This window comes from Lipophrys pholis, assembly GCF_963383615.2.
Source record: "Lipophrys pholis genome assembly, chromosome: 19".
In the NCBI taxonomy this organism is placed as follows: domain Eukaryota; kingdom Metazoa; phylum Chordata; class Actinopteri; order Blenniiformes; family Blenniidae; genus Lipophrys; species Lipophrys pholis.
The window spans coordinates 15,126,428-15,153,183 of NC_137647.1; the positions used below are offsets into that span (position 1 = coordinate 15,126,428).

Below are 26,756 nucleotides of genomic sequence, written 5' to 3' on the forward strand. Positions count from 1 at the left end.
AGCGGGAGAGATATTTAAGTGCATGTGTGTGCATGTGTTTGACAAAAGGTCTCCTCAAGAAAAATCATTGTTTTTTTGGTGTTATGACTTAAGGAGAGACTATGATTAGGATTACATAGATTATAGTTGTTACAGTTGACTTCAAAGTCTATGTCAGTCGTGCATAATGCATAGGAATGTGGTAGTGTGCTGCATGGACTTAGATTGATTGTTGTGGGAATTTAAATTGGTTTACACACTCATATCATGTGGGCTTGTTCTCATTAGGGAAACAAGAAGCAAGTTGTCATGAAGGAAACCAGGTAAAAACACACATTTCAAAGTTGGATTAGGGTGAAGTTAAGATTAAGAGTTAGTGTTACATTAGTGTTAGGAAAGTAGTAATTACAGCTGACTTCGGTGAAAGTCTGCAGGATGGATGTAAGTGGCTGCTTGTGCATGTGTGTGTGCTTTTCTGTAACTCACAGGCTGCTGAAAGGAGACCGGAATGCAAAAACAGGATCATGGGAATAAAAACAATAGCCCGGACCTGGAGGTGTCAGTGACGACTGCAGTGAAGAGTTGGGAGGAGGATCTTAAGTTCCAAGGTCAACAAGCTAAGCCTTGTGCAACACACACATTCACATGTGGTGGTAATGTAACTTTGACATGACCCTCAGTCAATGTGGATACACACAGGGGATTTATAAAAACAAGCCATTTATTACTCAATTTATGACAGAATATTACTCAAGTGAACCTCATAAATGTACACAACTGACTTCACTGCTCATGATCTTTGTCTGAGGAACTGATCTCACACGCAGAGATCCAGCTGTCATTAGTAGTGTGTACAAAACATGGAGGCCAGTGTTCAATACGACCTTGCCTGGTGATTATGTATTCATATTCCTCTGGTTGTGTATATTTCTTTGAATGTTTAGGACAGTGCACACCCCTAAACTTGTACTGGAGCATACCCTTATGACCTGACATGTTGAACCTACCACTATACTGCCCCACATAAATCATCTCATCCTTCAGTACAATGTATAGAAATTATTGCAAAAAAAAAAAAAAAAGCTTTGAAATACCAGCTGTTTTTTTTTTTTTAGCTTGAATTATATTATCTGTAAATTAGTGTGATGGGAATGGTTAGTGTGGAAAATGAAAAGCCAAGGTGCTGGGTCACAAAACACTGCAGCACGTCAGAGGGCGAAGAAACTGTGAAGTACAGTCTGTGCTTCTTTCCTTTTTGCATGTGTGTCCTTTTAGCTCTGCTTTGTGCATGTGACGATAGCTTGGTGCCAGTCGTATGCTCACAGCAGACATCCCACAATATTCCTCTAAACTCTGGTTAGGAACGAAGTGATCTAGTGAGCAGTGTGTGTGTGTGTGTGTGTGTGTGTGTGTTTGTGTGTGTGTGTGTGTGTGTGTGTGTGTGTGTGTGTGTGTGTGTGTGTGTGTGTGTGTAATACTGATCCACTAACATCACTTGCCAAGGTAGGCTTGTATATTATTGGTCACAGATATCACACACTGAGCACAGCATTAGGCAACAGATATATTTAATGACAGTAATAGCTTATAATCAAATTTGTAGCCCACGCATTGTGTGTCTGTTAGGATCTCTCATTAATACTTTTTCTATTTTCTGATGGGACACAGCATATATGCACACATCTGCAGTATAATGTTTTTCCAACCATGGACTACATGTGAACACTGGTACATCATGGAAAGGTCACCAGTCCACAAATACTACGTAGTCCACGCAAATACTCACATCTTACAATTTAGAGTCACAAATTAACCTCAGGGGAATGTTTCTGGACTTTGGGAGGAAACCAGAGTACCTGGAGAAAACCCCCCACACTCTCCACACCGAAACACCCATGAGCCAAGACTTGAACCAGGGATTTTCTCACTGTGAGGCTAAAGTGCTAACCACTGCACCATTGTGGGCCACAACAACTTTTTATGGTTTACGTTTACAGTCATTTGGGTGTAATAGACGAAAGTCAACCTGACAGTTACAGCTCTGCTGTCTGACTCTGTCCTGTAATTACTCTCCTTGCCTCTGGTTTCGGTTACAGATGATGACAGCGGTGGAAAAGCCAGAGAAAGAAAAACTCTTGTTGGTGGATGAGAAATGATAGTTGTGACAGGAAGACAACCCCATTCCTAAAACTTCAGAGGTGTCTGTCTTGACACTGAACAACTGGAACAAGCACAATTAAAAAAAAAAAAAAAAAGGATGAGGATGAACTAATGTAGTCGACAATGCAAATCAGCTGCTCTAATGGAGTCTATTGGATTGAATGTCATTACTGTGACCAGTCAGTCAGAGCATCAAAACCACAGTATTAGAGAGAGAAAATGGTCTTTTAAAAGAGACTTTTTGCACTGCTGATATTTTCGCTTGGAAAATCACAGGTGGAACCAATAACCTTAATGCAGCTGCACTCTTTAGCGGCACCCCATGAAGGCACCGCGTCTACTTAACTGAACACACATCCAGTGTTAATAGTATTAATTTCACCTGTGCTTTTCCTGCCAATTACATCTCAAAATGACTGCTTCTAAAATGGTTTTGCATTAAACTGGCTTAAATGAGGGAACTTTTAAAGGCTCCCCCCCGACTCACTATGAGCTGCGGCCCTCATTCCCTCTATTCTCCACTTTTTTTTTCTTTTTCAGGTGAGTGCCTCAGTGATCCACAGCACAACCAAATACAAGGCTTTGTTTATTTAACAATACGGATCAGCCAAGTGTGAACAGCTACACAAGAGCTGCCCTAACAAAACATGACACTGATAGACACACTGACTTAACTGACATTTTACGGCACTCCAGCAACTCCCCGTGTACAAATCCATGTCCCCTTTAACTCTCTGCCATGTCAGTCAGAGTGTGAGGTGAGTCTTGTCTTGGATACTGTCGCGAATAACAGAAAACATTATGCAGCCCGCAGCTCATAAACAAAATTAACCAAATGGGTGAACTGATGTCAATTTCTCGCATACTTTCTCACGACTGCATTGATGCCAGTGCATGCCAGTGCTTGTTAATGTATTTGCGTGTGTGTCGAGACAAGTGGTATTTCATTGAACTGAGTCGCGTTGTATTTATGCGCGTGCATGCTGTGGTTATATGTGGTTGTGTGTGTGTGTGTGTGTGTGTGTGTGAGGGTTCAGAAATAACGGAGAGCAGTATATAAAAAAATCCTGATTGTTTCTGAGGGATTATCCTTCACAATGCACAGCTTTATCAGAGAGCCGGGATCGCTGTAACAAGACACGCTCGCCCCGAGTTTGCCCAGCCAAATACTTAGACTTACTCCACCAGCAAATCACAGGAGGGGAGAAAGAAATGAAGACGGCAGAGGGAAGAAACACTGGGGGGAAAGGAGAGCAAAGAGCAGGGAGAGGACTGAGGAATGGAGTGAGAGGGAAAGTGGGAGAGAAAACAGAGGGGAAAGGGGGGAGAGCGATATAAACAGAGAAATGCAGAAGTTGAACAAGTTTAACTAGAGGCCACGCTTCAAACAGAGAGGTTTGTTTTCTGACAGAGATCCCTCTCAGGAGATTGAACTGGAAAATAGATTACAGTAACCGAGGCAAGTTGCACAACATCTGTCTCAGCAGCATGTGAAAAAAAGAGTTGCATCAAACTATACCGGGCCATGACTTTATGTTGCAGCCTCACTTTGCTTTATATCAGGACGTCGATAGGCTCCCAGGCAGGGACCGGTCTGGAAGCACAAATCTCTCAGATATTGAATGTTTGGCACTGTGGAGGAGAGGTGTTCCTGATTGGATTGTTTTATTTGCCTCCTTTTATAAGACTTTCTCAGCAGGATCAGGTTGCTGTGCCCAGACTCACCAAGCTGTGGTTTTGAAAGGAGGGAGAACATTGACATTAGAAGAGGCTTTAAACTTTGTGCATGAAGGGGAGTTTGGATGTGTCGGGGCTGTGCATTGTATAACGAGAGGCCCACGTTCATGTATTCATGCGCTGCTATGACAGCCCCACTGCGCGCACCCGTGAAGGATATTTGCTCCGACATGCTGATTTCCGTTTACTAGGTGTTCATTTCTGTGACCTGATGTAACCACATGGCATGCCTGGATGCCATATGTATTGCAGGATGCACTGGCACGTTGCTACGCCGTTCATGTATTTGTGTTCCTCAGCAAGTGTGTCATTATGTGTGAGTATTAATGTGCTTTCTGGCAGTGGAGCCGTGTCCCTTTGTGATATCAAACTTGCGCCAGTGGGGGTTTCAGGCTTCATACTGAGCAAACTGGACACTCTGTAACAGTCTCCGCATGGGTTGACACTCTCTAAAGTCACTTCTCCTTTGGTCCTGCACTCAGATTGAGGGATTATGAATATTAGAATTTTATTTGAAAGCACCCCTGCTGCTCTCTCGCTTCTGACTTCGGGTTTTGAGGAAAATCCGTAACGCTATCAGAATCTCTCAGATCCAGCTCTCGGCTTGTGTAATATGACTGGAAATTTTTATAATCTATAGAAAATCCTCCCGGTCGGGGTGTGAACATGATATTGTTTTTATAGAAGGAGTCGCTGCTGGTCTGTATATACTGTTTTGATTGCGGTCCACTTTCTACTGGGTGTATTTTGAAACCGTCGTGGCGCTATGCAAACTCAAGCCAAACAGGGTACTGAGCAGCACTATTGTTTCAGACCTACTCAGGATTCTTGTGATGTTGCTTTGCCTTTGCTTTGACTCCACAACTCACTCACCCCAAATGGTGAACCCCGTTTTTGTTTCAAACTTTGGTACATATTATTCATGAAATACTCACCTCCTTCTTTTTTTTTCTTTTTTTTTTCTTCCTTCACAAAGAAATCCGACAAGAACTTTGAGCCAAAACTGTAGTGTCCTCCTTCACATGCTCGGAGAACAAAGGGTTGCTAGAATGATGGTGAGACAGGAAGGGAGCTGTTTATCTCTCATCGCTGCTCTTATGAATGAAACAGGAGAGCTGACACACTTGAAGAGACGCCTCAAAAAACAAGTGAATTGTAATTATTTACACAGATACCCTTTTTCAAACTTTTTGCGTTTGACTGAAGTCAGAGCTGGATATTGGGAGGAGTTGAAGGCGCCATCGGACATGTACTGTATATTCCTGACTATACAGGCTTTTTTTAGCCTATTCGCTCTCCTCTGTTTATGCAGATCCGGAGAGGAATGGCAGGATATCCAAGTGTCCCACTGTTACTTGATATCTGTGGAAAATACATCAGATGATTGAAAAAGACCACATCCACACACTTCCCCCCAAGAGGCCTGAACTAAATGTGTTTACCTACAAACTTATTCCTGCCTGTTGTTAATCCTGTCATTTCCATGCTTCATGTGATCAAGAAGAAAGTCCGAGCGACTCGTCACCCCAAACAGCTTATTCAGTCAATCTCAAGCCATCGTGATGATTGTGAAGGAAACACCTTTTTGCTTGAACTGCGGGTGGATTGCGGCCATGTGGGAGAGACGGGCGGTGGTACGGTAGAGATGGCTGGAGGAGAGAGAGCTGAAGAGATAAATAGGGGCCCAGGCAGACTCACACAGAATGTGGTCTGTTTTTTCTCGGTGGACCAGAGAAGATGCAGTGTAAATGAAGCGTGCTGCACCATGGCGGCTTGTGCTTTGTCTTTGCACAGTGTTTGTGTGTATGTATTTGTGTGAAGGGGAACTGACAAAGGGGCTTTTTGAGTGCTCAGAGGCCTCGGTCCTCTCATGGTGATGATGTTGGGACGACTGCCATCCTCGGTCCAGAAACCTTTTAAATCTGTTCAGCTGTTGTACACCCACCTGGGCTTTAAACACATCCCGTCTCTGCACAGACTCCTTCTCTTCATTTATTTTGATTGGAATGATATTTCTGTCTCTCTCCATCTGTCTATAACATGTTTCTGACCTTTGACAAGGGCCTCCTCTTGTGTTTGCTGGGCCTCACTGCAAATTTAATAGCCGCAGCAGTTGCGTCACATTACGACTGCTGCAGCCCAACAACTGAAGCCAGAGGGCTTCACAAAGTTATAGAAAGAATTTATGACTGGGGATGATATGGAATGACGTTCTGGCACTGTTCCATATATTTTACAGCGGAGTGCTCCAGGTGAAACCACTAAAAGCAGTTTATCAAAGGGCAGACTTTCATAATCTCAGCCGAAGTCGGCGTTACATTGAGGAGAGAAGAAAATGTGTGAAGTGGTCTACTTATATGATATGTGACTACATTAAAAAGCCGACAAGAAGGAAAGCTGATTAGATGCAATAAAAAAATGTTTGAATTTCACATCCGGGTGAAATGTCATTTCAATGTTACGCACTTCTGGTTTTTCTCGCTCAGTTCCTGGTTGGCCTCGTGGTAACGCTTCTTCAGCAAAATGATCAAGAAAATCGGCCTAATAGTTGCAATAATCTTGCCTGTCTGCTTTGGGAAACTGTTAGGTAAGTTTCGTTCGGGGAATGTTTCATATTTCTTTATGGTCTTTCTTGTTTTTGTTGTTTTTTTTCTGATCTTTATTATTCGGTGTCGGGGCTCCGTGACATTTTCTTTTTCATCAACCGTCTTCGGAACTTTTACTGGGAATCTAAATTCCTAATTAAAAAGTTATTAACACGGATTATTTTGGCTTTCTCACAGATTGCCCTGAAAAAAGGCATTCCTGCGAAGACATCAAGGGTGTCGAGGGATTCAAGTACACGTATGACTGTCCTACTGAAGGTTACATTGGTGTCAGTTTAAATGAGGTATTGAAATGTGGTTTTAACTCCGTAGCTGTCCATATTGTGTTCAGAAACACCGTTGAAGTGGTGTGTTTGAGGTATGGAAGAGAAAGGGAAATGTTCCTCAACTTTTTTTCCCCTGACAGACTATAATTGCTGCTCGAGAGGGGGGCGAACGTGTTTCTAACCCTTCAGAGGAAGTGATCGAATTCAGCAACACATCAGTGATCTTAAAATACTGCACGGACCTCAAAATAGAATGCATGTATACATCTGTGAGTGTTCTTGTCTCCTCCCTTTTTGTGAAACATTTGAAACGTCTTCTACCGTCTGACAACATAAACTCATCCTAAACTTTTGCTTTTTAGAAAGAAAACAAGAAAAATGAAGCATGTCTGGTTTACATCGTTTCCAGTAAGGCAATGAATTCTGTTAAATGAGTAATATATTCTGTATATTATGTGCTTGAGTGAAGACATAATATAGCCTTTTCTTGTTTCACATTTTAAACAGATGAAACAACAAAGGAAACAATAGATGACAGAAAAAATAGGAATTCTACACATTGTAAGTATTAACTTTATGTTAAATACCTGGAGCCCAATAAAATATTATAAGTGAGTTGATAACAACTTAAAATTTCATGCTAACTTGTTGCATTTTTTCCGGTTTTGAAGGGACTGTCGGTGGGATTGTCGGTGGGATTTTCGGTGGCCTGATTATCTTTGGGATTATCTTTGGGATTATCTTTGTGATTACAAAGTATTTCTGTTGGAAAAGGGACCTGAGGTGAGTTCATCACTGTGTATTCCCTGCCCTTCTTACATCATTTTCTTTTCTATTTTATAAATAAAGTTTGATTTGATTTGATTTTGAGGGAAATTCACACATTGACATACAGATGCTCTTACATAGATTCTAACTAACATATGATTTGTTTTTTTCTTTATCAGGAATCAGGATGATCCAGCTATGCGTTGCAGTTTTGGCAGTTATCTGTTGCAATCCACTTTGATCCAAAGAGTGATATGCAGGTTTGTCATACATTTACAATAGTCTACATTTAAGCTGCTGGGCAACGTTTATTAAATCATCTTCAGCACAAAGATAAATAGAAGCTAAGAAAACAGCGACTCTTGCTGAGGAAAAACTGACCACAGTCACTCTTTCATGTCCACCCCGTCCCACCTGGTCAGTAGGGATCGGTGGTCCTCTGTGTAGTACTGCTTTATCTGAATTCTAAAAGATGAAAATGATTAAAATTTGAATAATTATATTAGTTCATTAGACTCATCATTAGATTAACTCATTCAGATTAAATTCTTTTTGCATTTAAGACCAGGAGGTGATGGAGGGGGCACATCATCAAGTTTTTAAATGTTTTGTCTTTGTTATTACATGTATTACAGTTGTGCCAATCGCTCTATCAGGAATCTTTGTGGAAGTGGTGGAAACGATGCACAACAAGGTATCCCCCTACAAAGGTGAGGTTTTCACTTTCACAACAGGCCATCCACTCCGACCTCTTCCAAGTGTGTTTGGCAGGGCAGACCAAGTGTGTGTGTCTGGATGTGTGTGCGTCTTTAATAACAATAGGAGGTCTAGACTGTAATCGGCTAAAAGCTACCTTTGTCTCCTCAGTATTGATTCCCAGTCTGATGGCAACGCTCTTCAACCCCTTCGTCTGGACAGCGGTTTGAGCAACGGGAGACTTGTGCCAACTGCACCGTGAGGACGAGAATTGTTTTCTTTCTCTTCTGCCTGCAGCCAGTTTTCATTTAAAGCTTTAGCTCAAGTACCACATTACCTGGACAGGCAGTGGATGGGATTTAGTAACAGATCCTGTGGCATTCTCAGCTATTGTGTTTATTTTGCAGTGACAACATAACAGCCTGCACCATGAATAGAACCTCTTCTCATCAATCTGTGAACGGCTGAGTTTGTGCCACCGGATAGACTGCAAGAGTTTATTATTTATGATTAGTGTGTTGGCTTTATTACACTTTTTCAAATTTGTGCTTTCCACAATATTAATATAATCTTAATATAATTTTCAATAATAATAATAATAATAATAATAATAATAATAATAATAATAATAATAATAATAATAATAAATATTCTTAATGTGCACTTTAGCAGCTGTGCATCATAATGAAGTCCATATTTTAAGAGTAACCAGAAGCTTTTATCATCCTGTTGAGTTTTTCAGAGGACAAATGAATGTTAAATCAAATAATTTTCTTCTCTGTGAAATAATGACACACTGCACTACTTATACTGTTGATAAAATGACATTAAGTATTCACTCTGTGGTTTCATATGTGTGTCTGCAACTCAACATGATTATGAGTATGCCTCTTTTTTCAGGAACGCCAGCAATGGGTGGACTCCTGGCGACCACGATGCTGGAGATCATGAGAATGAAAGAATGCTGCACACTGATGGGTGAGACGGCCTCTTCCTCTCTCACCGCACACTCGTAGCTGTGATCAAAGACAAACACATGTCACCTCACAGTTTCTCCTTTACACGGTTTAATTTTGCTGCTACTTGGCCGACTGTCGAGAGTACCTCTAGAAACTCATCCCTACACCCCAATTCTGACCTGACGGGTTGGTCTGAATTTCAGAACTTGTCTGACATCTGCTGAAATGGGAGCAGAAGCCACGCTTCACAGCTACCACACAACTCTTCGTTTCTCTATTCCTTCTTGTTTCTGTCTGCAGAGCTACCTTCCAAACTTCTGACATGACAAGTGAAGCTGGAGCTTCAGTGAACGAGCCTGGCTTTGACCCTGACCAGCATGGCAGGTGCTCCCCTGCACCGGTAAGGCAAAAGATTATCTTATATTCCTCAGTAAATGTTGCTTTTTAATGCTTTTGTATAATTGAGCAATTCTGCTTTCAGGAGTTTGACGTGGAGTCAACGACCGGCGTGGAGTCAACAACCGACGTGGAGTCAACAACCGACGTGGAGTCAACAACCAACAACAAAGAAGATAAAAATGAGATATAAAGCTATAAATAAAATATCTATCATATCTATAAATAGATATGATAGATATCATATCATATCTATAAATAGATAAAAACATCTTAAAATCTGAAATCATAGGATTTCATGATATAACAATAATAATAATAATAATAATAATAATAATAATAATAATAATAATAATAATAATAATAATAATAACATTTGCTCTCCTAGTATGTGTACATTTTACTGGCCTATCTTTGGGATTAAGTCTAGTGTTTGATGATCATATTTTATGGAAATGCATCTGTATGTTTGTAGGTCATGATAATAGGTTAAACTGGTTGGTTACAACTTCCACCTCATAGCAAAACAGTCCAGAGGTTTGGGGTGTTTGCCTCTGAGGTGTGAATGTGTGTGATTGTCTTTTTGTAATTGCCTTGTTATGGACGGGTGAACAGTCCATTGGTATTGATATTGATATTAAGTTGAACAGAAGTTTTTAAAACCTAAAAATGCAACACATTGCTTGTTTGTTGCTTTTCAGCTGCGTGACTGATAATTCAATACAATATAGCTTATCCACTTGGTTTGTTAAATTTTTAAGGAATTTAAATGTAACATTTCACCACACTGTTACCTGACCTGTTTTTTTGTTTTTTTCTCATTGTCATTATATTTGTTATCTTCTTTTTTTTTCTTCTTTTTTTTCCAATAAGTTGTCCAAGATGGTGATTAGCTTGTAAGTTTAGAGTCATCTAAATGTTCACTGCCTGCTTAAAGAGGTCAAGCTCTTAAACCTGCAACACAGCGTATTTCAACCTTATACCAACAGGGGGCAGTAAATGCCCATGAGTCCCTCATGAAGGCGCATAATTACACTGCTTATTAGCTTCGTTAGTGATGCAAATGCAATTAATGTGTATTTAGTCTGGACTGCAAATGCTTTTTAGACCCACAAAATATAGATTCTTTGAACACATTGAATTTCCACCATCAATCCCTGTGGATGGGATTCAAAAAAAATCATCACCGAACGTATCAAAGCTCCCTTATAACAGTGTTGATTGACTATTGTGGGGTTTTTCTGTGCGATGCCGGTGTGTGTTTCCTTGTACAGTGCTCTGATTTATTAATCAACTAATAAAAGAACACTGGGTACTTTAATCATGACTTGGTTCTTTAAGTGGTATATACAGCACCTTGCAGCACTTGAAAGATTGGTTGGCCCAGTGGCTTGATGTATGATAGTAATTACAGTAACACACAAACACACGGGGGCTCGGAGTGAACTTAATACATCTCTATTCTCTATCTTTTGGGATCTGCTGACACTTTCTGTGAGTCTTGGTTGGTCAATGTCTGCCTCTATTTTAGGCTTCCCTAAATGTGCATTGACCTTGAAAAAGCCTCTTTTTACCTCTCAGATGGACTGAGTGCCAGTAAGTGTAGCTGGGGTTAGAGACTTCGTTGCTCACGTTTGATTTGTTAGTGTGTGAAAGTGTTGCTGGAGCACTGGTGAAAAGAGGGTGATTGAATGGTCAAGGCCTCGGAGCCTTCCCTCTTGGGGAGTCTCACTGAAAGGACATGAGCAATGCAGGGTCCGGGCAGATGGTACCTACGTAGGGGGTGGGTCAACGCATGTCGTCATACATGTGCAGCATACAGCATGAAGGGACAAATGTAGCTCGATGGGTAAGGAAAAGATGCAAGAAGCCTGTAATTAAGGATGAATATGCTATGCTCGGATGCACATAATAATTGCATATTGGTTAATTAGTTACCTATCACACTTCGCCGTGAACAGGATTATGAGCAATCAGGAAGCAAAACTCAGTGGGACCTGAGAACTGATCACACATCAGGGATAAGAGGGCTTAGAGGGAGTTACAGTAGATGGGCTGCAATAACCCAGACACTTGTGTGTGTCATCCCCAAATGATGTTGCTGATCACAATGTTTATGCGTACTCTGGAGTGTGCTAAAGGTCGCGTACTGTTGCATGCAGCTGTGGCTTTACCACAGCTTCAAGCGAACAGTGTTGCATTCAGAAGTCTGTAATCTATACTTGCACCGGAGTTATTAAAAGATTACATCGGGGATCACACTACACCGTATGATTAATTAACCTTGACTGATGCTTTGTAAAGCCGGATCCAGCTGAGCCGGTATGCCCACCGGTCTGCATGTGCACATACATAAGATGGCCAAAGCACCACTGTAGCTTAGTATAACTGACTCAGGCTCACTGTGGTGAAACAAAGCCTGGCTTGCTCCACAGTGGTAGCACCGGCTCTCTCATCCCTCCTTTGGGCTGTGGAGGGCTTTTATTAGTGTCTACCAAAACACCAGTGTGCTCAGTTTTGTTTCTAAAACTGACAGCTTGCTTTATTTTTTTTTTGACTTGCCTTTGATCACTTTGCAAAGTATGCTTTGAATGCAGACTGGTGTTTGACAAAATCCTCATCCCAACCACCAGGTCAAATCTGCATATGCATACTGTGAGGTTCAAAGGGGAGCTGACTCAGGAAGGGGCTGGGTGGCTTGGCTTCTGTCCCTTACTTCACAGGGCACTGAAGTGAGCGGCACAGTACTGTTGCGACCTGCAGGATAGGCCATGAATAAAACATAGCCACTGTATTAGTGTTTAAAGACCTCGTTTCATTCGCAGTCTGAATTGTGAGGTATGTATATTGAAGTTTATACATATGGAACAGCAGAATATTAGTCATAATTTGTGTGTGTGGTTACCCTTTTAACACACTGGCACATACACAAGTACACAAGCAGCTATGCTATACATCAGTGTGCCAACCATATACGCGCGCACACACACACACCACAGTTTGGCCCTTCCAAGACACTCCCAGAGAAACCCTCAAGCATGAATAGTGTATATTTTCAATAGTCTTTTTTTATTTAATATGTGCTGATACAAGGTCGCTTTGACCTGCAATGCTGCAATGATGGAAACACCCACAGAAAATCATCCCCTTTGGCCCAGACAGCTGTCAAAGCAATGACTGTGTGGGGGAAAAAAACCAATTGAGTCAAATGAACAGCATTTCTGAACGAAAACAGAAACCATACCCAAAGTGTTATATTTACTTCAATTTACAAATATCTCAGCAGCACATGATAAATTATCCGTTTCATAGAAAAATCACAGAAGCACGTTATCAGTGCTCCCCCTGCCATTCACCCTGTTATACAAAACCACTAGCACCTTGTTCCCATGATTTGAAGCATTTAATACTGTCTAGCTTCTACTGCGCTAATTAGCGGATACAGATAATTATCAGATACTCAGAATATCCCATTCACTCCTGTTGTAGCCAAGAAGTCTGCTGAAATACACGGGGTGTGTGGGATTGCATTTTGCAGACTGTCACACCGACAGATGATGATCACTTCAACCAAGGAAAGGGACGTGCAGACACAGTTCGGCCGCTCCACGCTCACAGAGACAGTGCACCCAGAGGAAGAAAACTCATGCCTGATTCAACCTGCTTTAGGCGAATGAACATACTAGATCAATCCCGCTCCTCACTTCTATCTATAAAACTACTAAACCTGTTTGATGATGTGAATTTTCATCACTGTGTCAAAAGATATGTTTTGACTTTGAACGTTAGGATCGCAATGAAAATAAGCATCGCAAAGTTTGGATTTGAGGAACGCCATGAAATGAAAAGCTCCTGTGATGTTGGTCTCACCCTGCGCATCCAAGTTGGTGACGGTCCCGAACTGTGTGTGGATCTCATAACTGTACATACGAATACTAACAATGTTAAAACTTGCGAACAGTAGTCATGCGGATGAGAAATCAATAACAAAATAGTACAGCTTTAACACTGTCTATATTTGCTTCAAACATCTCTTCAGGAAATCCATGTCATATTTGCTGGCACTTTACAATCGTGTGTCAAGGAGCTGATGCGGCAGTGCCTTCATTTCATATTTATTTATTAAAGGAAGCATCCATTACACCAAACAACAATCGCATCCCCTCACTTCCTCTACAAGTAGACCGGATATTTATGAATGAACTTGGGATCTTACAGCCAGCTTGATCAATTTAAGCCATAAAATGATAACTTATAGTCTGCAAACCACCAACAGAAAACCATGAAGCAGCACATCCATCTTCTTATCTAGAGGCACTCCTGCACAGCCCTCCTTACCGACCGTCCTCCCTCCCTCACCGCCTGCAGCTATGTGTTTGTGACATCTGTGACATCTCTGCTGATGCTGTCCCTGCTCTGTCCCCTCTTGGCTGGTCTTTGCAGACATAATGACCCTCTGCTCCCCGGCTGCCGCTGCGCTCTCACCAGTATCCTGCCCCCCCTCTAAACTGCCCTCCTGGTGCGATACGGTCCACACAAAAATGTCTATATGTGAAAGGGTCAGCGGTGAGCAAACAGGCTGAAAGCCTGCTGGGACCACTGTCTAATGATAGACCGGACAATGCCACAGCTCACTCTCCACTGACACTGAGCCACGGGGATCAAACAGCATCGTGTCAAAGGTTGGGCATCATACCTTTTAAACAACTTCCCACATAATCACTAAGCACACCCATGCCAGGCTGGCCACTGGGACGGAAGGGAAGCTGTGTTAAGCATTTGCAAATAGAGACTGAAAGCAGGAGATTGAGGGTGAGTTCACGGCAGTAAATTAATACCCACGGTGTTATTATTGTAATCAGAGGTTTGGAGGGCTTTGACTGGTGGAGAAACTCCCATTGTTCGAGCCTTTGTCCAACAGCGTGGGCCGCAGACCTTCTACTGTATAATCACTATCATTTACCACAGCACAGCCCTCCTCTGTTTATTGCGATATTAATCTGGGATAAACAAAGCTTTTGACAAAACAAATTAAGACTCTGGAAGAAGTGCTGCACTAATGGAGTCCACTGAGATTGATATTAAAAAGTGGATGAGTTGAAAGAGGAGAAATAAAAAGGAATGGGAGGTGCCGGAAAAAAAAAAGGAGCTGGCCCAAGGTGACGCACGTTCCTCCTCTCATGGGGAGTGTCTGTCTAAACAGTGTTGCTCCCCGGGGCGAGACTCGGCAGAGCACTGGAGATCAGCATCAGCAAGTTATGTCCAATACAATGAGGGACGGATGGAGCTAATGATGATGGTGATGAGAACAATGAGGGAAAAGATGATGATGGCCATCTTGAATTTCCCATTAACCCTTCCACCCTGGGGTGAATTGTTTTATCTCCAATTCTGCTTGTTAAAATACATTCAGTTGTCCTCGGTTGACCAGTGGGTGCTACTTCGCTATGGTGCCATGCTACTGGGCCGTCGCTTGTCTGACACGGCGGCAGAGCAGGATTCATGTGCAAATCATCTTTTCATTCGTAAACGCAGAGTTTCCAAGTTCAGCAGCAAAACAGAGTCATGTACCATCCATCCAGTATTGCACATGCACACGCACTATGTCTCATGTGATATTAGCAGGGCTTTCCGTCTGAGCCTCATCGCACTCCTCAGCCAATACAATGTTACTTAAGCAAGTGATTAGAATAACAAGAAGAAATGGTGGCAAATCCTTGTAATCCTTTGGCCTTATCTTTCTTTAACCGCCTCTCTCTCTCTCCCTCTGGCTCACTTTCAACCCCAGGAGCCACAGTTAAAAGCCGTCCTTTGGGTCCTCTTAGAAGTGGGACACTCAGGCCCAAGCCAAATGTCACACTGCAGCAGATGCATCTATTTTCTGCTCACGTTGTGGCCACAAAACACACACTCGCAGAAGGTTTAGGGGAGATAGGGGGAAAAAGTGTGTGTGCGTGTGCAGGGGGGTGGGGGGCACACAGGAATAAATCAATGTGAATAAATATTCCAATCTCACATATAAAAACTGATAAATAAACCATACCAAATACCTATAAATAAAGCCTAAAAGAAAGGCAAACATTTCTTTTTAAAGGTCATCAAACAGACAACAGACTTCAGCTGAATGAGGGGAGCCTCATGAGTGGGCTCTCTCTTGACAGCCAATTTTGCTTGCATAAAGTGACATATTGGAAACATGTTCCTCCCAATCTGTCAACCCCGCTTGTCATTTTCATGGTATAGCGTTTCCTCACCTCTCCGGAGGCTGTCTGATTTCTGCTGTCCTCCAAGTACCTTAACACTACGGCAAGAGAGCAACTTCCATTTGAGGCGGACGAGTAATGGCGGCTCTCTGAGATGAGTATCCCTCTTTGTCTGATGCGCATTCAAGTTACGTTACATAAAATAACCTTTCAAATGCGCCTCTGTACACACACAAGAGTCGAGTCGACGGCGTGCTCCGGACGCGCTCACAAATCACGCGGCACCCACATTCAGCCACTCAGGTACATTCGTACTGACACACATGCACACAGGAAAAATAATGAATTGTCACATTAGGCTGTGGAGTGATGCTGAAACTATCTTTAAGAAACAGCAAAATGCAACATTTTCCGATAGTGAAACAAACGTCATTATCATACATGCTATGAAACATGTTGTCAAAGTTATGCTCTCTGGTTATATCTTCCAAATAATACAAGGACAAACCAAACCACGTCGTGGATGCTGTCATTCACCCACAATGTTTAGCGTGCTTGTGAGGCATAGTATGACATTTGACAACGTCTATCTCGCTTGCCCCGCGGCTCCTGCTTCCCACTGCCTTTAGTAATTCCACACAGGGAATGTCAAAGGTCAAACATTAACAACAGTAATGGATTATATCACATGAAAATTGTGCCTGGACTTCGTTTTTGTTGCATCTCTCTCACTCTGTCTGTCTCTCGTGCCTTTGTCCCTCTTTATCGGATCATCGAGGAACATCACTGCATGACATGCTGCTGGGACACAGAAGGGTGAGAGAGAAAGAGAGGGAGAGAGATCAAGCAACGGGGGAGAGAGATAGAGTATATCATTCAGTTCACAAACTCCAAAACATTTTATTTTTTTACTTTCATCAGTTTGTTGCAGTACAAGAAGTCATTTTTCATAGTATTTATTACCCTTTGTTGCTTTTGATCATCTGGTGTCTCTATTTACACAGTAAGAATAAAGTAGATTCATGTGTGGTCTATATGTACACGGTTATACCAATTGGTCGGCCTGTGCGCTTGTGACGTTGACAGTCTTGCTTGTCACAGTAACACACAGGAATAAAGTTCACTTTAACTGGCTAGGCTCTAACAGCAAAGTACGAGGGGAGGGGCAACACCAATTCGCACTTGCTGCCTCGACCGGATGTCAACCCAGTCAACAAATCGAATACTTTTTTCAAAATAATAACAAGGCAGTCATTGAACTTTTTAGATTCCTAAAGCACACAACCAGAGAGAAGAGTGGAGACAATTGGCCAGTCTTATGGGTGCAGACCCTCCTGCTCTGTGGGGACGGTGCTGCAGCTTCTAAGTCTCCGTCTCCACCTCTACCCTACTTCTGTACAGAGTCGTCGATTCACAGCAAGAGAAAATGAAGGCAACTACACTGGATCAGCTCTCTCTGCCTGCTTGGAACAAAAGCGCTGGCTCCTTTTTACTTAGATGGAGTACTGTTTTCACTTGTGATGTTCAGTAATGAGCACTTCTCGATGAGTGTGTGTGTGTGTGTGTGTGTGTGTGTGTGTGTGTGTGTGTGTGTGTGTGTGTGTGTGTGTGTGTGTGTGTGTGTGTGTGCGTGTGCGTGTGCGTGTGCGTGTGCGTGTGCGTGTATGCCTTATGAATGTTCTAGTTCTGTTCTGGCTCAATAAAAGATATTTTTGGCAACAATGAAGAGCTTGCTGTGAGACATTTTTTAGGTTGAGATAGTGTACGATATTCCCTGTCCCCACAGCGAACTACTCCTATCAAATGACGACTGAAAAAAGACCTACAGATGGTAAAAAAGGGAAATTAGATCAAATATAAAATGATATTCCCATCTCCACAGGCAGGTTTGAAGAGAAATTACATTAAAAAAAAAAAAAAAAAAAACCTTTAACAAAGTTTGTAAGTTAGAAATATCCAAAGGTAAAGGGGTGGGTTGGTACATTCAGAGTGCTGGACTTGGCCCGAGGGTACCAAAAGGAACTGGGAATGACTGGTTACACAGAGCCGATGAACACTCTGTACAGTGCTCATTGCACAGGGAGGGAAGGAGATGAAGGCTGCTTTTGCACAGTCAGCCAAGACACCCCCAGAAGGTCATTTTGTCCGCTCATATGCTAGTTAAATAAAAGTCAAGAGAAAGAAAGGCAACCAAACAAGCAGAAAGTGGAGAGACGTGAGAACAAGACGAGCTAGGAGGAGGCTCTGGCCAGCATATAAGTCCCCAACTTCCTCCTTGTGGCTCCGGTCACAGGCTGGTGACCAGCTGCATCTGTCCATCCCCCTCATTGTGGGCAGGCTCCTGGGCCTGGTGTCCCTCCCCACTCGGTCTTCGGGGTGGGGCCTGGTAGAAGGTCTGCATGGGGGCCCCACGAGAACCAACTGCGGGCCTCCCTGAGCCATAGTACAGCTCCTCTGGGGGCTGAGCTGAGCGGGGCACCACTTCCAGGGGCTCAGGACTGCTGTCAGGATAGGGCGAGTCTCGCAGGTTGGTGATGCTGGTGTACAGGGAGTCACGGGCGGGGGAGTCTGGCGCCCTGTTACCTCCCTGCCCACTGCTGCTCTGGCCACTGTGGCCCAGGCTCTCTGTGAGGTCGGCCGTGTAGCTCTCCGACTCCTCTGGATCGCTCTGGTAGAGGACAGACTGGGCACGTTGCAACAAAAGAGGCTCCTCCAGAGCTTTATAAAGCAGCTCTACATCCTGCGGCGTACGTTGTCGTCCTTCTCGAAGATAGTCCTCGTCTTCATCCATACTCATGGATGGCTCCGGTCCTATTGTTGCTGCCCCCCGACCAGTCCCACCATGAGGACGTCCCCTGGCCAGGCTGCCATACACTCTGTCTCCTACGTCACCTCCTCCTCCTCCTCCTCCTCCTCCTCCTCCTCCAACACCGCCTCTCAAGTTGTTGTGCACAAGCTCAGAGATGATCATTTTCTCGAAGGCTGCTGCATCAGACAGGTTTCTTCGGATGCCTCCACCACCCAACGTCTCTGAGCTGCGAGGATTGAAGATGGGAGGGGGGCTGTCTCCACCCCCAACACCGCCACTGAGGAAGTCACAGCTGCCACCGCCTCCGCCTGCCGGGCCACTGCGTAGGGAATAGCTGTTATTGAAGTTACCATTCAGGGGCAGGGTTTCCATTCCACAGGGGTCTCGGCCCTTAGATAATGTACTCTCTAGACCCAAACACAGACAGAAGGTTTTAGTTTTAGGAATTAAATGAATTTAAAATTTTACCAAGAGAAGAATATGTTAATTCCACTTACTTGGGTCGCGGAAGGTTCCTGTGCATCCCAGAGAAAGTCATGCGAAGTGAGTGAAAAGAAAGACAGTTGTGAGTAACAAATTCCAAACCGGTGCAAAAATTAGACGACATGTCAAAAGCAAAAGACTGACATAAAACTACTGTTCCAAGAAAATACTTGTCCAGCCGTTCCGTGCTCCTCTTTATTACCATCTTTCTTCCACAGCCACCAGCTCTTACCATATACACAAACACACACAGCAACACTGACCCTGATTCATGCAGACATAGTTCATTTTTTATTCCCTCCACCATTAACTGTTTATCAAAGTTCCTGAAAAAAAAGTCTGAAAATGTATTTAATGCTTTCAGTGATACCTGGATACATGCATAATTCATATTAAAACGTGTACAGTAGCAGTGATGTTTATTTTATGAATTTGCATCCACACACTAAAGAAGCTGTGTTTTTCTCTCAAATTACCAACACAGCAAAGCAAGAGCCGCAGTGCCTATAAAAGTGTGAGGCATGTTCGTCTTTAAAAATTTAATGCGTAGTATGACTTTAATCAACATTCTTCTTCGGTGGTGGATTGGGTAATTAGACATTCTAATGAAGTGCTCTCCCCATCCTCCACCACTCTCGTCTAAAAATGACTCGGCTGCCAGGCCTGTGGCCATCAGGCTTGACGTATTGTGCGAAGAGGCTTTAAAATATTTAACAGAAACGCCGCCTTAAATTTCAGTCCTCAGACACTAAGCCTGATACGCTGCGGGTGCATGCTCAGCCAGCAAACCAGCCACACGCACTCCTGGCTCACGCGTACCGCTATTGGATATTGGTATTGTAGTGGAGCAATGAAGTAAATGTACCTAATTCTGCAGGTGATGGGTGGGGTGAGAGCACAGAAATGTAAAGGGAGAACTATCAGGCTGTTCCAAGAGTCCCTCTCCGTTAGAAAACCAAGAACACAGAGACGAGTGAGCACTCGCACCTGACCGGCTGACATCCAGATGGACTGTCCCTGGCTCCTGGGCTGTCTAATCTCTTTCTATGGCCGTCATGATTTTAGACGACTTCATCTGCCTGCAAACAGGAAGATCCCTCTAAAGATTTCTGGCGGTCACAGCTGTAGCTAAACTTCTAATCAATTTGTGGCTGTTCTCATGAAGATTCAAGATCTGACCAGATGGCTGGTTAGACTGTAGGCACTGTTTGGCTCTGTTCTGCTCAGTCCAGTGAATCCGTCTGACAGCTACATGAAAAAAAAAAAAAAAAAAAAAACCAAAAAAAAAAAAAAAGACACTGCACACAAACACGCACGCACACTCACACATTAGTGCACACACTCAACAGCAGTGACTGTGCGTATATCATGTCAAACTACTGACAGAGAAGCAGACAGAAGCACAGCAAGCGGTGCAAACTGTAGACACACACTCACACTCACGCACACACACACACACACACACACACACACACACACACACACACACACACACACACACACACACACACACACACACACACACACACACACACACACACACACACACACACACACACACAGTCTGAAGTGTTTATGAGGAGCTCACCAGTGGAGTTGAAGACTCCAGGTGAGGGAGGAGTGAAGCTCTCAGCCAGCAGAGTGTTGTAAGGAGAGGTGCCAGTGCGAGTCTGTAACACCGGGTTCGTCAGAAGGTGGTTGCCCATGGTCGCTGCCAGACAGGAATATTAAAACAAAAAATAACATTATCATAAATATAATCATAAATTTGCCTCAAATGTATGCAAAGTAAGCACCGAAACATGGCACACAATAGGTGTAACATTCTGACAGTCACATTCGCAGCCTCTAATACCACCTGCATCATAAAAAAAAATATTTACTGTTTATTCAGATGGGGTTATTTTTGTTATGGCTGTGCCTTTTGGAGTAATGCATTTCACAGTGTTCCCCTCAGTGTTTATGCCTGCTGATTGTAACCTTTGAGTAAAAATACAATTGCAGGGAGAAAGGTACTGTTTGGAGCAATGCCATTCATTTTTTTTTTTCTCCTTTGGCTCTTGACAATGTAGTCGAGGGGGGGCAGTAATGCATGCCATTATGTAGTCAAAGAGTGCAGCCATTGAAACACAGTTAATTTCACAGTGAAATGTGAATGCCACTACAAGACAAATATAATTCAAAGAAATAGCACACTGAAAATGTTGTATAATGCCCATGTATGGCTCCAGCCTGAGGCAACTCGAACAGAAATGCCATGAAATTAAAAATAGGACAGCATGACGGAGAGTCGTCCAAGGCAAAGTGCAACCTTCAGGTCTTCCGCCTACCGTTCATCACACGGTGAGGGAGCAGGGAATTCTAAAAAAATAAAATAAAATATGCACCCACACACAGCTATTTATTTGTCGTTGTCCCTCCTCTTTCACTCGCTCCTCTGTCCATCTTTCTGGCATGCCATGCACGCTCCCCTCCCTTCATTTGCTGGCTTGCCTCGTCGACTCAACCACATTTCCTCAGTTCCTCATGCCAGAGTTTTCTTTTTTCAAACACCAACCAAATTAGTTGGGATTAGCTGTCTCTGTGTACCTCACAGGAATATAATGTAGAAAATTAAATAAAATCCCCTTAAGTGTGCGTGCGTGTGTGTGTGTGTGTGTGTGTGTGTGTGTGTGTGTGTGTGTGTGTGTGTGTGTGTGTGTGTGTGTGTGTGTGTGTGTGTGTGTGTGTGTGTGTGTGTGTGTGTGTGCGTGCGCATGCTCTTTTGTTTCTTCTGGACAGATTACTATTGTCATGAAGAGATTGTGGTCCATAAAGAAGTGAAGTGGGGGAATCAAAGAGATCTGAGATGCCAGCGATAGCGACGCAGCATCTCTCCTCCAGATTCCGGCTTTTTAATTACTCCTCCATGGAAGCGTCTTACACTTCATCTCCCTTTTCCTCTCCCTCCCCTTGTGTGCTTCTGCTCATCTCTCACTTACTGCCAAAGTTTTCGCCGAAGCACAGAAAATAAAGGCTTCACAGCCCAGTTGTTTGTGTTTGACAGAGCACCACAGAATGATCCGCATGGCGTGTCTCCTGCAGGCCTGGTGATTGCTCTATCGTAACGAAAAACCCCAGAAACCGGCCCACCCAGCCACACGCGCAGACATGCAAACACATCTCTCATCCATCCGGCTCCTTCGTAGCACACCTCTTCCTCACCCCCTGCTTTGCTTCTGTCACTCTCCTCAATTAGAATAATTACCCCCTGTTCGCTCACACGCTAATCAGTTCATTAAAAACAAAATGGATGAAATTAGCATAGAGAGTGACGGCTGATTTAGCAACTGCCTCTGTGTCACAGTCGACACCTTCTGCAACCCAATGTGGAACCTGAACCAACCTCCAGCGTCTCGGTGTCCCTGATTGCTGCGACAGTGACGCCACCAGTTGCTGAGGCAGAGACAGTCACTGATTCTGCACACAGTTTTTTTTTTTTTTTTTTTTTTTATGTCGTCAGGTTGTAAATAATTGTGAGTGTGCCGAGTGAAGTTCGGAGGGGCCGACATGCATCACCGCACTGAGGCAAAGGTGGCGTGGATGTGATTGATCCCATGGAACTGGAAATGACTGCATAAACATTTGTCATGGTAACGGGAGGTTGAAAAATAATCATGGTCCAGCGTCAAATGTGTGATGTGATTGCCTCAGCTGAGTGCTTTCAATATCCTGTAACACCAACTGAAGCAGTCATTAAGCAAGCCAAACTTCAACTAAGATCACGCTGTCTTTAAAACAGTGCGCGGACAACTCGTCCACAAAGCTGCAACCCCGGACAACTCGTCCATGTAATTCCGGACATCTCGTCGACGACTCATTTTTTCAGCATTTATTGATTTGAAGGATTGGATTTCAAAGTATATTTGACACATTTGGAAGGATTATTAAGTATAGTTGACACAAAAAACCCAGTACCCCTGAGGCTGTATCGACCCTCTCTGTTCGAATAACTTCTGGATATGAGGTGGAAGATTATAATTATGCGCCTTATACATTACAGCTAGTGTATTAAGGTCGACAATATCGTGTATTTCTAGCGTCTCTGATATGGCAAACAGAGGATTTGCTGGAGCATAATAATCAGCTTGATTTATGAGTCGAATGGTCTTCTTCTGAAGTAAAAAAAAAAAATAGGATCAATGTTTGTTTTATAATTATTTCCCCATATTTCTACAGCATAACTCATGGAAGAATGATGGAGTTATATAATAAGTTGAGTGAATTTTGATCGGATTTTACACATTATGCCAATATTTTGGGCAAATTTTGACTTCAGAATATTTATATGCGGCTTCCAACCGAGCTTCTCATCAAAAGTAATTCCTAAAAATGTATTTACATGCACTTGTTCAATTTGTTTACCATTTAGATAATGGTAAACAAAGAGAAACAAAGCCATATGATACTAGAGTAAATATATATGGACATATATTAGATATATGAAAAATATATAAAATATCAATTAGAAATAACTATGGAAAAATACATTGTACGGGATTTATTTTCTCAAAAAAATTCTGAAATCTCATCAGTGGATGAGTTGTCCTACAATCCTTTAAAACTGTGATTTTTAAAATGTGCGGCAGACCGCCAGAGAAATTGAGGAGGAGCAACAAAGAAGAAGAAGAAGAAGAAGAAGAAGAAGAAGAAGAGGAAGAAGAAGGACTTGGTGAGTATTTTCCTTTCAACTTTTGAGGATAAATGAATAAATCATGATAGAAAGAAATTAATGTCGGCTAAAACTATTATAGAACTTTATCAAAACACATATCTTTAGCGCACAATTCATTGTAAGTGTAATAGTGAGAAATTGAAAGGATAAAATAAGCTCTTTCTTGGCAATGTGGTTCAAGTTGTGTGAGGGTGGGCTCATCCTCCCCGTCGTTTAGAATAATGCAGAAATAAAACAAATGTCACAAACTAACATTTACGCATTTTAAACATAACAACATTTTAACAAAAGATTGTTTTTGATTTAATGTCTATCCTTTGTTTTAGTTGTGTATGAATTTGAATTTTGAAAGCTTCATGGATGTTGTGTGTCATACAATGAAAACAGTCTGTGATACATTATGAATTTGAATATCAAGGAGAAAACACCACAAACAACACTGCGCATTGCAAATGTAGTGCACCTGAATGTTTCTGTCTCCTCGAACACATTGTTTAAGTAAACTGAGGAAGTTTTTGGAAAGTGTGTAGAACTATGTTGGCGTGCGAATGTGTTTGTGGGCATGGTGGAGTGTATAATTGTGACGGCGGGGAAGCGGAGCGGTGACAAGAGGGAGGCCTCACCACGGTTGAGTGTTGGGGTGCTGTTGATATCTCCCGCCATGAAAGAAGATTCCGTCTGCTTTCGAACCGTGTCGTTCCACATCCTGCGGATCCGACTCTGGAAGAGGGAGCAGGGCGCAGTGAGTGGCACCAAACACACACAACAAGTTAAATATAGCAACACAGCGGGTAGACTTTGTAACTCGGTGGGGCAGCTGTAATCAAAACTGTGGGGCTCGCTCTAATCCGCAAAGAACAATAGACAAACACGCCAGACAAAGAGGCTGAGGCGTCGGGTACAGAGCCACACAGCTTTGTCACGTTATCATGAGGGGAGCTAATAAGCTTGAGACGTGTAAGACATGATTGCAGCCGCCGATACAATTATTATTTTAAAGTGTCTTATTAAATTGTGGGAAAGCTTGTTTATTGATTGTGGGGATCTAATTGCCAGTGTTAGTGTGTCTGTGCCTGTGTGCATGTGCCAACATGTAAAATATTTTTGGAAGTGCGTGCCTCCATATACAATACGAGGACTTCAAAAGGATAGCTGTAAAAAAAAAAAAAAAATGAGTCATCGACCATGTTAATGGGTGGAAACATGAGAGCACATTTTTCACAACAGAAGTGAGTAAGCTGAGTGATTAAGGCAGATTTTCAAGAGAATTCTTTTATGGACGCCTCAAAAATCATGATGCAATACTTGTTAATGCAGCACCGTCACTGAGAAGTAAAGTTATTGTGGCACAGATGTGTCACTTGCTGCTCATCTCAGTCGACTGAGGGCTAAAAAGTGAGAAAAATCACTAAATTCAAGTGCTTTGCAAAGTAATCAGTGAGTCATTGGTATTGATCAGCAATCAAACCCCCGTAGAGCCACTCATTTTGTGCTTCAGAAGCTTATATAAGAGCCCTTTTAAACTGAGGAAGTATAACCGCAAAGTGAGGAAATTTCCTCTTATTTCAAAGCTATTTATTCCGCTTTAACATCTTTTCTGACTGTGTTTCTAAAAAAAATAAAAAATAAAAAATTGAGACACTATCAAGGGACTCGTTTTATTCCAGAGAACTGATTTTTCATTTTATTCCACTGAAATAAGCTGATCAGTACAAGTAAAAGCATCTTGCTGCACGGGCAGATTTACTTTTCATTTGTTCTGGGGAAAACACAATTTTACAAAACTCAGTGCTCATCTGATTGATGTGTGAGGATGTGCAAAAGGCTTTGTGTATGTGTGTGTGTGTGTGTGTGTGTGTGTGTGTGTGTGTGTGTGTGTGTGTGTGTGTGTGTGTGTGTGTGTGTGTGTGGCTGTGATTATCGGCGTGGGCCTGTCTTGCCTGCACCTGTCTGTGGGCTGCAGCGTGGCGAGCTTGGCTGCCGCTGTAGTAGCGGTTGTTGGCACGCAGGCCCGAGTTCTTCAGGGAACCGTGGGAGCTGTTGGTGGAGGTGCGGCTGCAGCAATAGGAGTGACGCAGACATTTACTGTACTCCTTATGGACCTGTAAAAAAAACAACACCACCAGCACAGTTGGCAGGTTTTACAGTCACTCGTAAACATAAACACTTAGTTTCAATAGGCCGAAGCCAACGTGGAGCAACAGAGCTTTTTATCGCAATGCCACCGCAAAATGTATCTAATGCAATCACCTCAGACATGTCTGTGGAATATTAATCAGACTTTCACATCCATTTATTTTTATTTTTTTGCCTTTAATTAACTTAATGATACTTAAGTTGAAACATAATTCAAGACTGATCATGTACCTTCTTTTGCAGGGCGCAGTGGAAGATGAAAATGAACATGCCCTGAAAGGCATTGAAGGTGGTGAAAAGGTAGGCCATGATTACTGTGTTCTCATTAATAAAAAGAAGGCCAAAGGCCCATGTCAGCCCAAGCAGGAACAGCAGGGCAATGGCCCCGAGAGCCCATGACCTAATGGAAGAAAAGCAGAAAATGTTGACTTATATTTCAAAGCTCAGAAAGAAAGATGTACTTCGAAAAAGAAATAATGAAAAAGTCATTTTGAACTCACTTAATGTTATCCAGGCGGCTCGAGTCAGGTTTGAGAGCTGAGGAGTTGCGAATCATCTTGTGCAGCGTTATCATGAGGAAAATGAGGTTGAGCTGAGGGGAGAAGATAAAAAATTAAATACATACGCACTGAACTTCACAGTGAACTCTATAAATACTGGCCTGTTAATAACCTCACGAACAAAACACAGCGGTAAAATACTTCGGATTTGAAAGTATGATATTCTAATAGGGATGGAAAAAGTCTGTCAGACAGTAAAGCTAATACCATAATAACAAATGAAACAGGTCCAATGAAGCTCCAGATGAAGTAGTTATCCACTCGCAGCCAGCATCTGGAGTGGC

The 26,756-nt window shown here is 42.7% G+C and overlaps 2 protein-coding genes across 2 annotated transcripts in view; one reads left to right on the forward strand and one right to left on the reverse strand.

Annotated features, from left to right (window-relative positions):
- Window positions 1-6,345: 6,345 nt before the first annotated feature.
- Window positions 6,346-9,865, forward strand: LOC308124108 (uncharacterized protein). Its single transcript, XM_080486925.1, has 12 exons — window positions 6,346-6,463; window positions 6,660-6,766; window positions 6,889-7,017; window positions 7,111-7,156; window positions 7,256-7,309; window positions 7,420-7,531; window positions 7,696-7,776; window positions 8,152-8,226; window positions 8,384-8,470; window positions 9,113-9,190; window positions 9,472-9,571; window positions 9,653-9,865. The coding sequence occupies exons 1-12, from the start codon at window positions 6,400-6,402 to the stop codon at window positions 9,758-9,760; spliced, it is 1,041 nt and encodes a 346-aa protein (XP_080343051.1). The 5' UTR covers window positions 6,346-6,399; the 3' UTR covers window positions 9,761-9,865.
- Window positions 9,866-16,658: 6,793 nt separating this feature from the next.
- Window positions 16,659-26,756, reverse strand: part of adgrl1a (adhesion G protein-coupled receptor L1a) — an 89,435-nt gene continuing 79,337 nt past the window's right edge. Inside the window, exons 19-26 of the mRNA XM_080487590.1 lie at window positions 26,680-26,746; window positions 26,413-26,504; window positions 26,144-26,312; window positions 25,723-25,878; window positions 24,400-24,496; window positions 20,651-20,773; window positions 19,077-19,094; window positions 16,659-18,986 (exon numbers count right to left, since the gene is read on the reverse strand). Of these exons, the coding sequence (XP_080343716.1) occupies window positions 18,058-18,986; window positions 19,077-19,094; window positions 20,651-20,773; window positions 24,400-24,496; window positions 25,723-25,878; window positions 26,144-26,312; window positions 26,413-26,504; window positions 26,680-26,746 (1,651 nt within the window). The 3' untranslated portion in view covers window positions 16,659-18,057. The remainder of the gene's footprint in view (window positions 18,987-19,076; window positions 19,095-20,650; window positions 20,774-24,399; window positions 24,497-25,722; window positions 25,879-26,143; window positions 26,313-26,412; window positions 26,505-26,679; window positions 26,747-26,756) is intronic.

Coding starts and splice junctions, on each gene's coding strand:
- LOC308124108 (XM_080486925.1), top strand. CDS start 6,400: ATGATCAAGAAAATCGGCCTAATAGTTGCAATAATCTTGCCTGTCTGC. Junction 7,310..7,419: donor AAATAGGAATTCTACACATT/GTAAGTATTAAC, acceptor CCGGTTTTGAAG/GGACTGTCGGTGGGATTGTC. Junction 8,227..8,383: donor CAAGGTATCCCCCTACAAAG/GTGAGGTTTTCA, acceptor TTGTCTCCTCAG/TATTGATTCCCAGTCTGATG.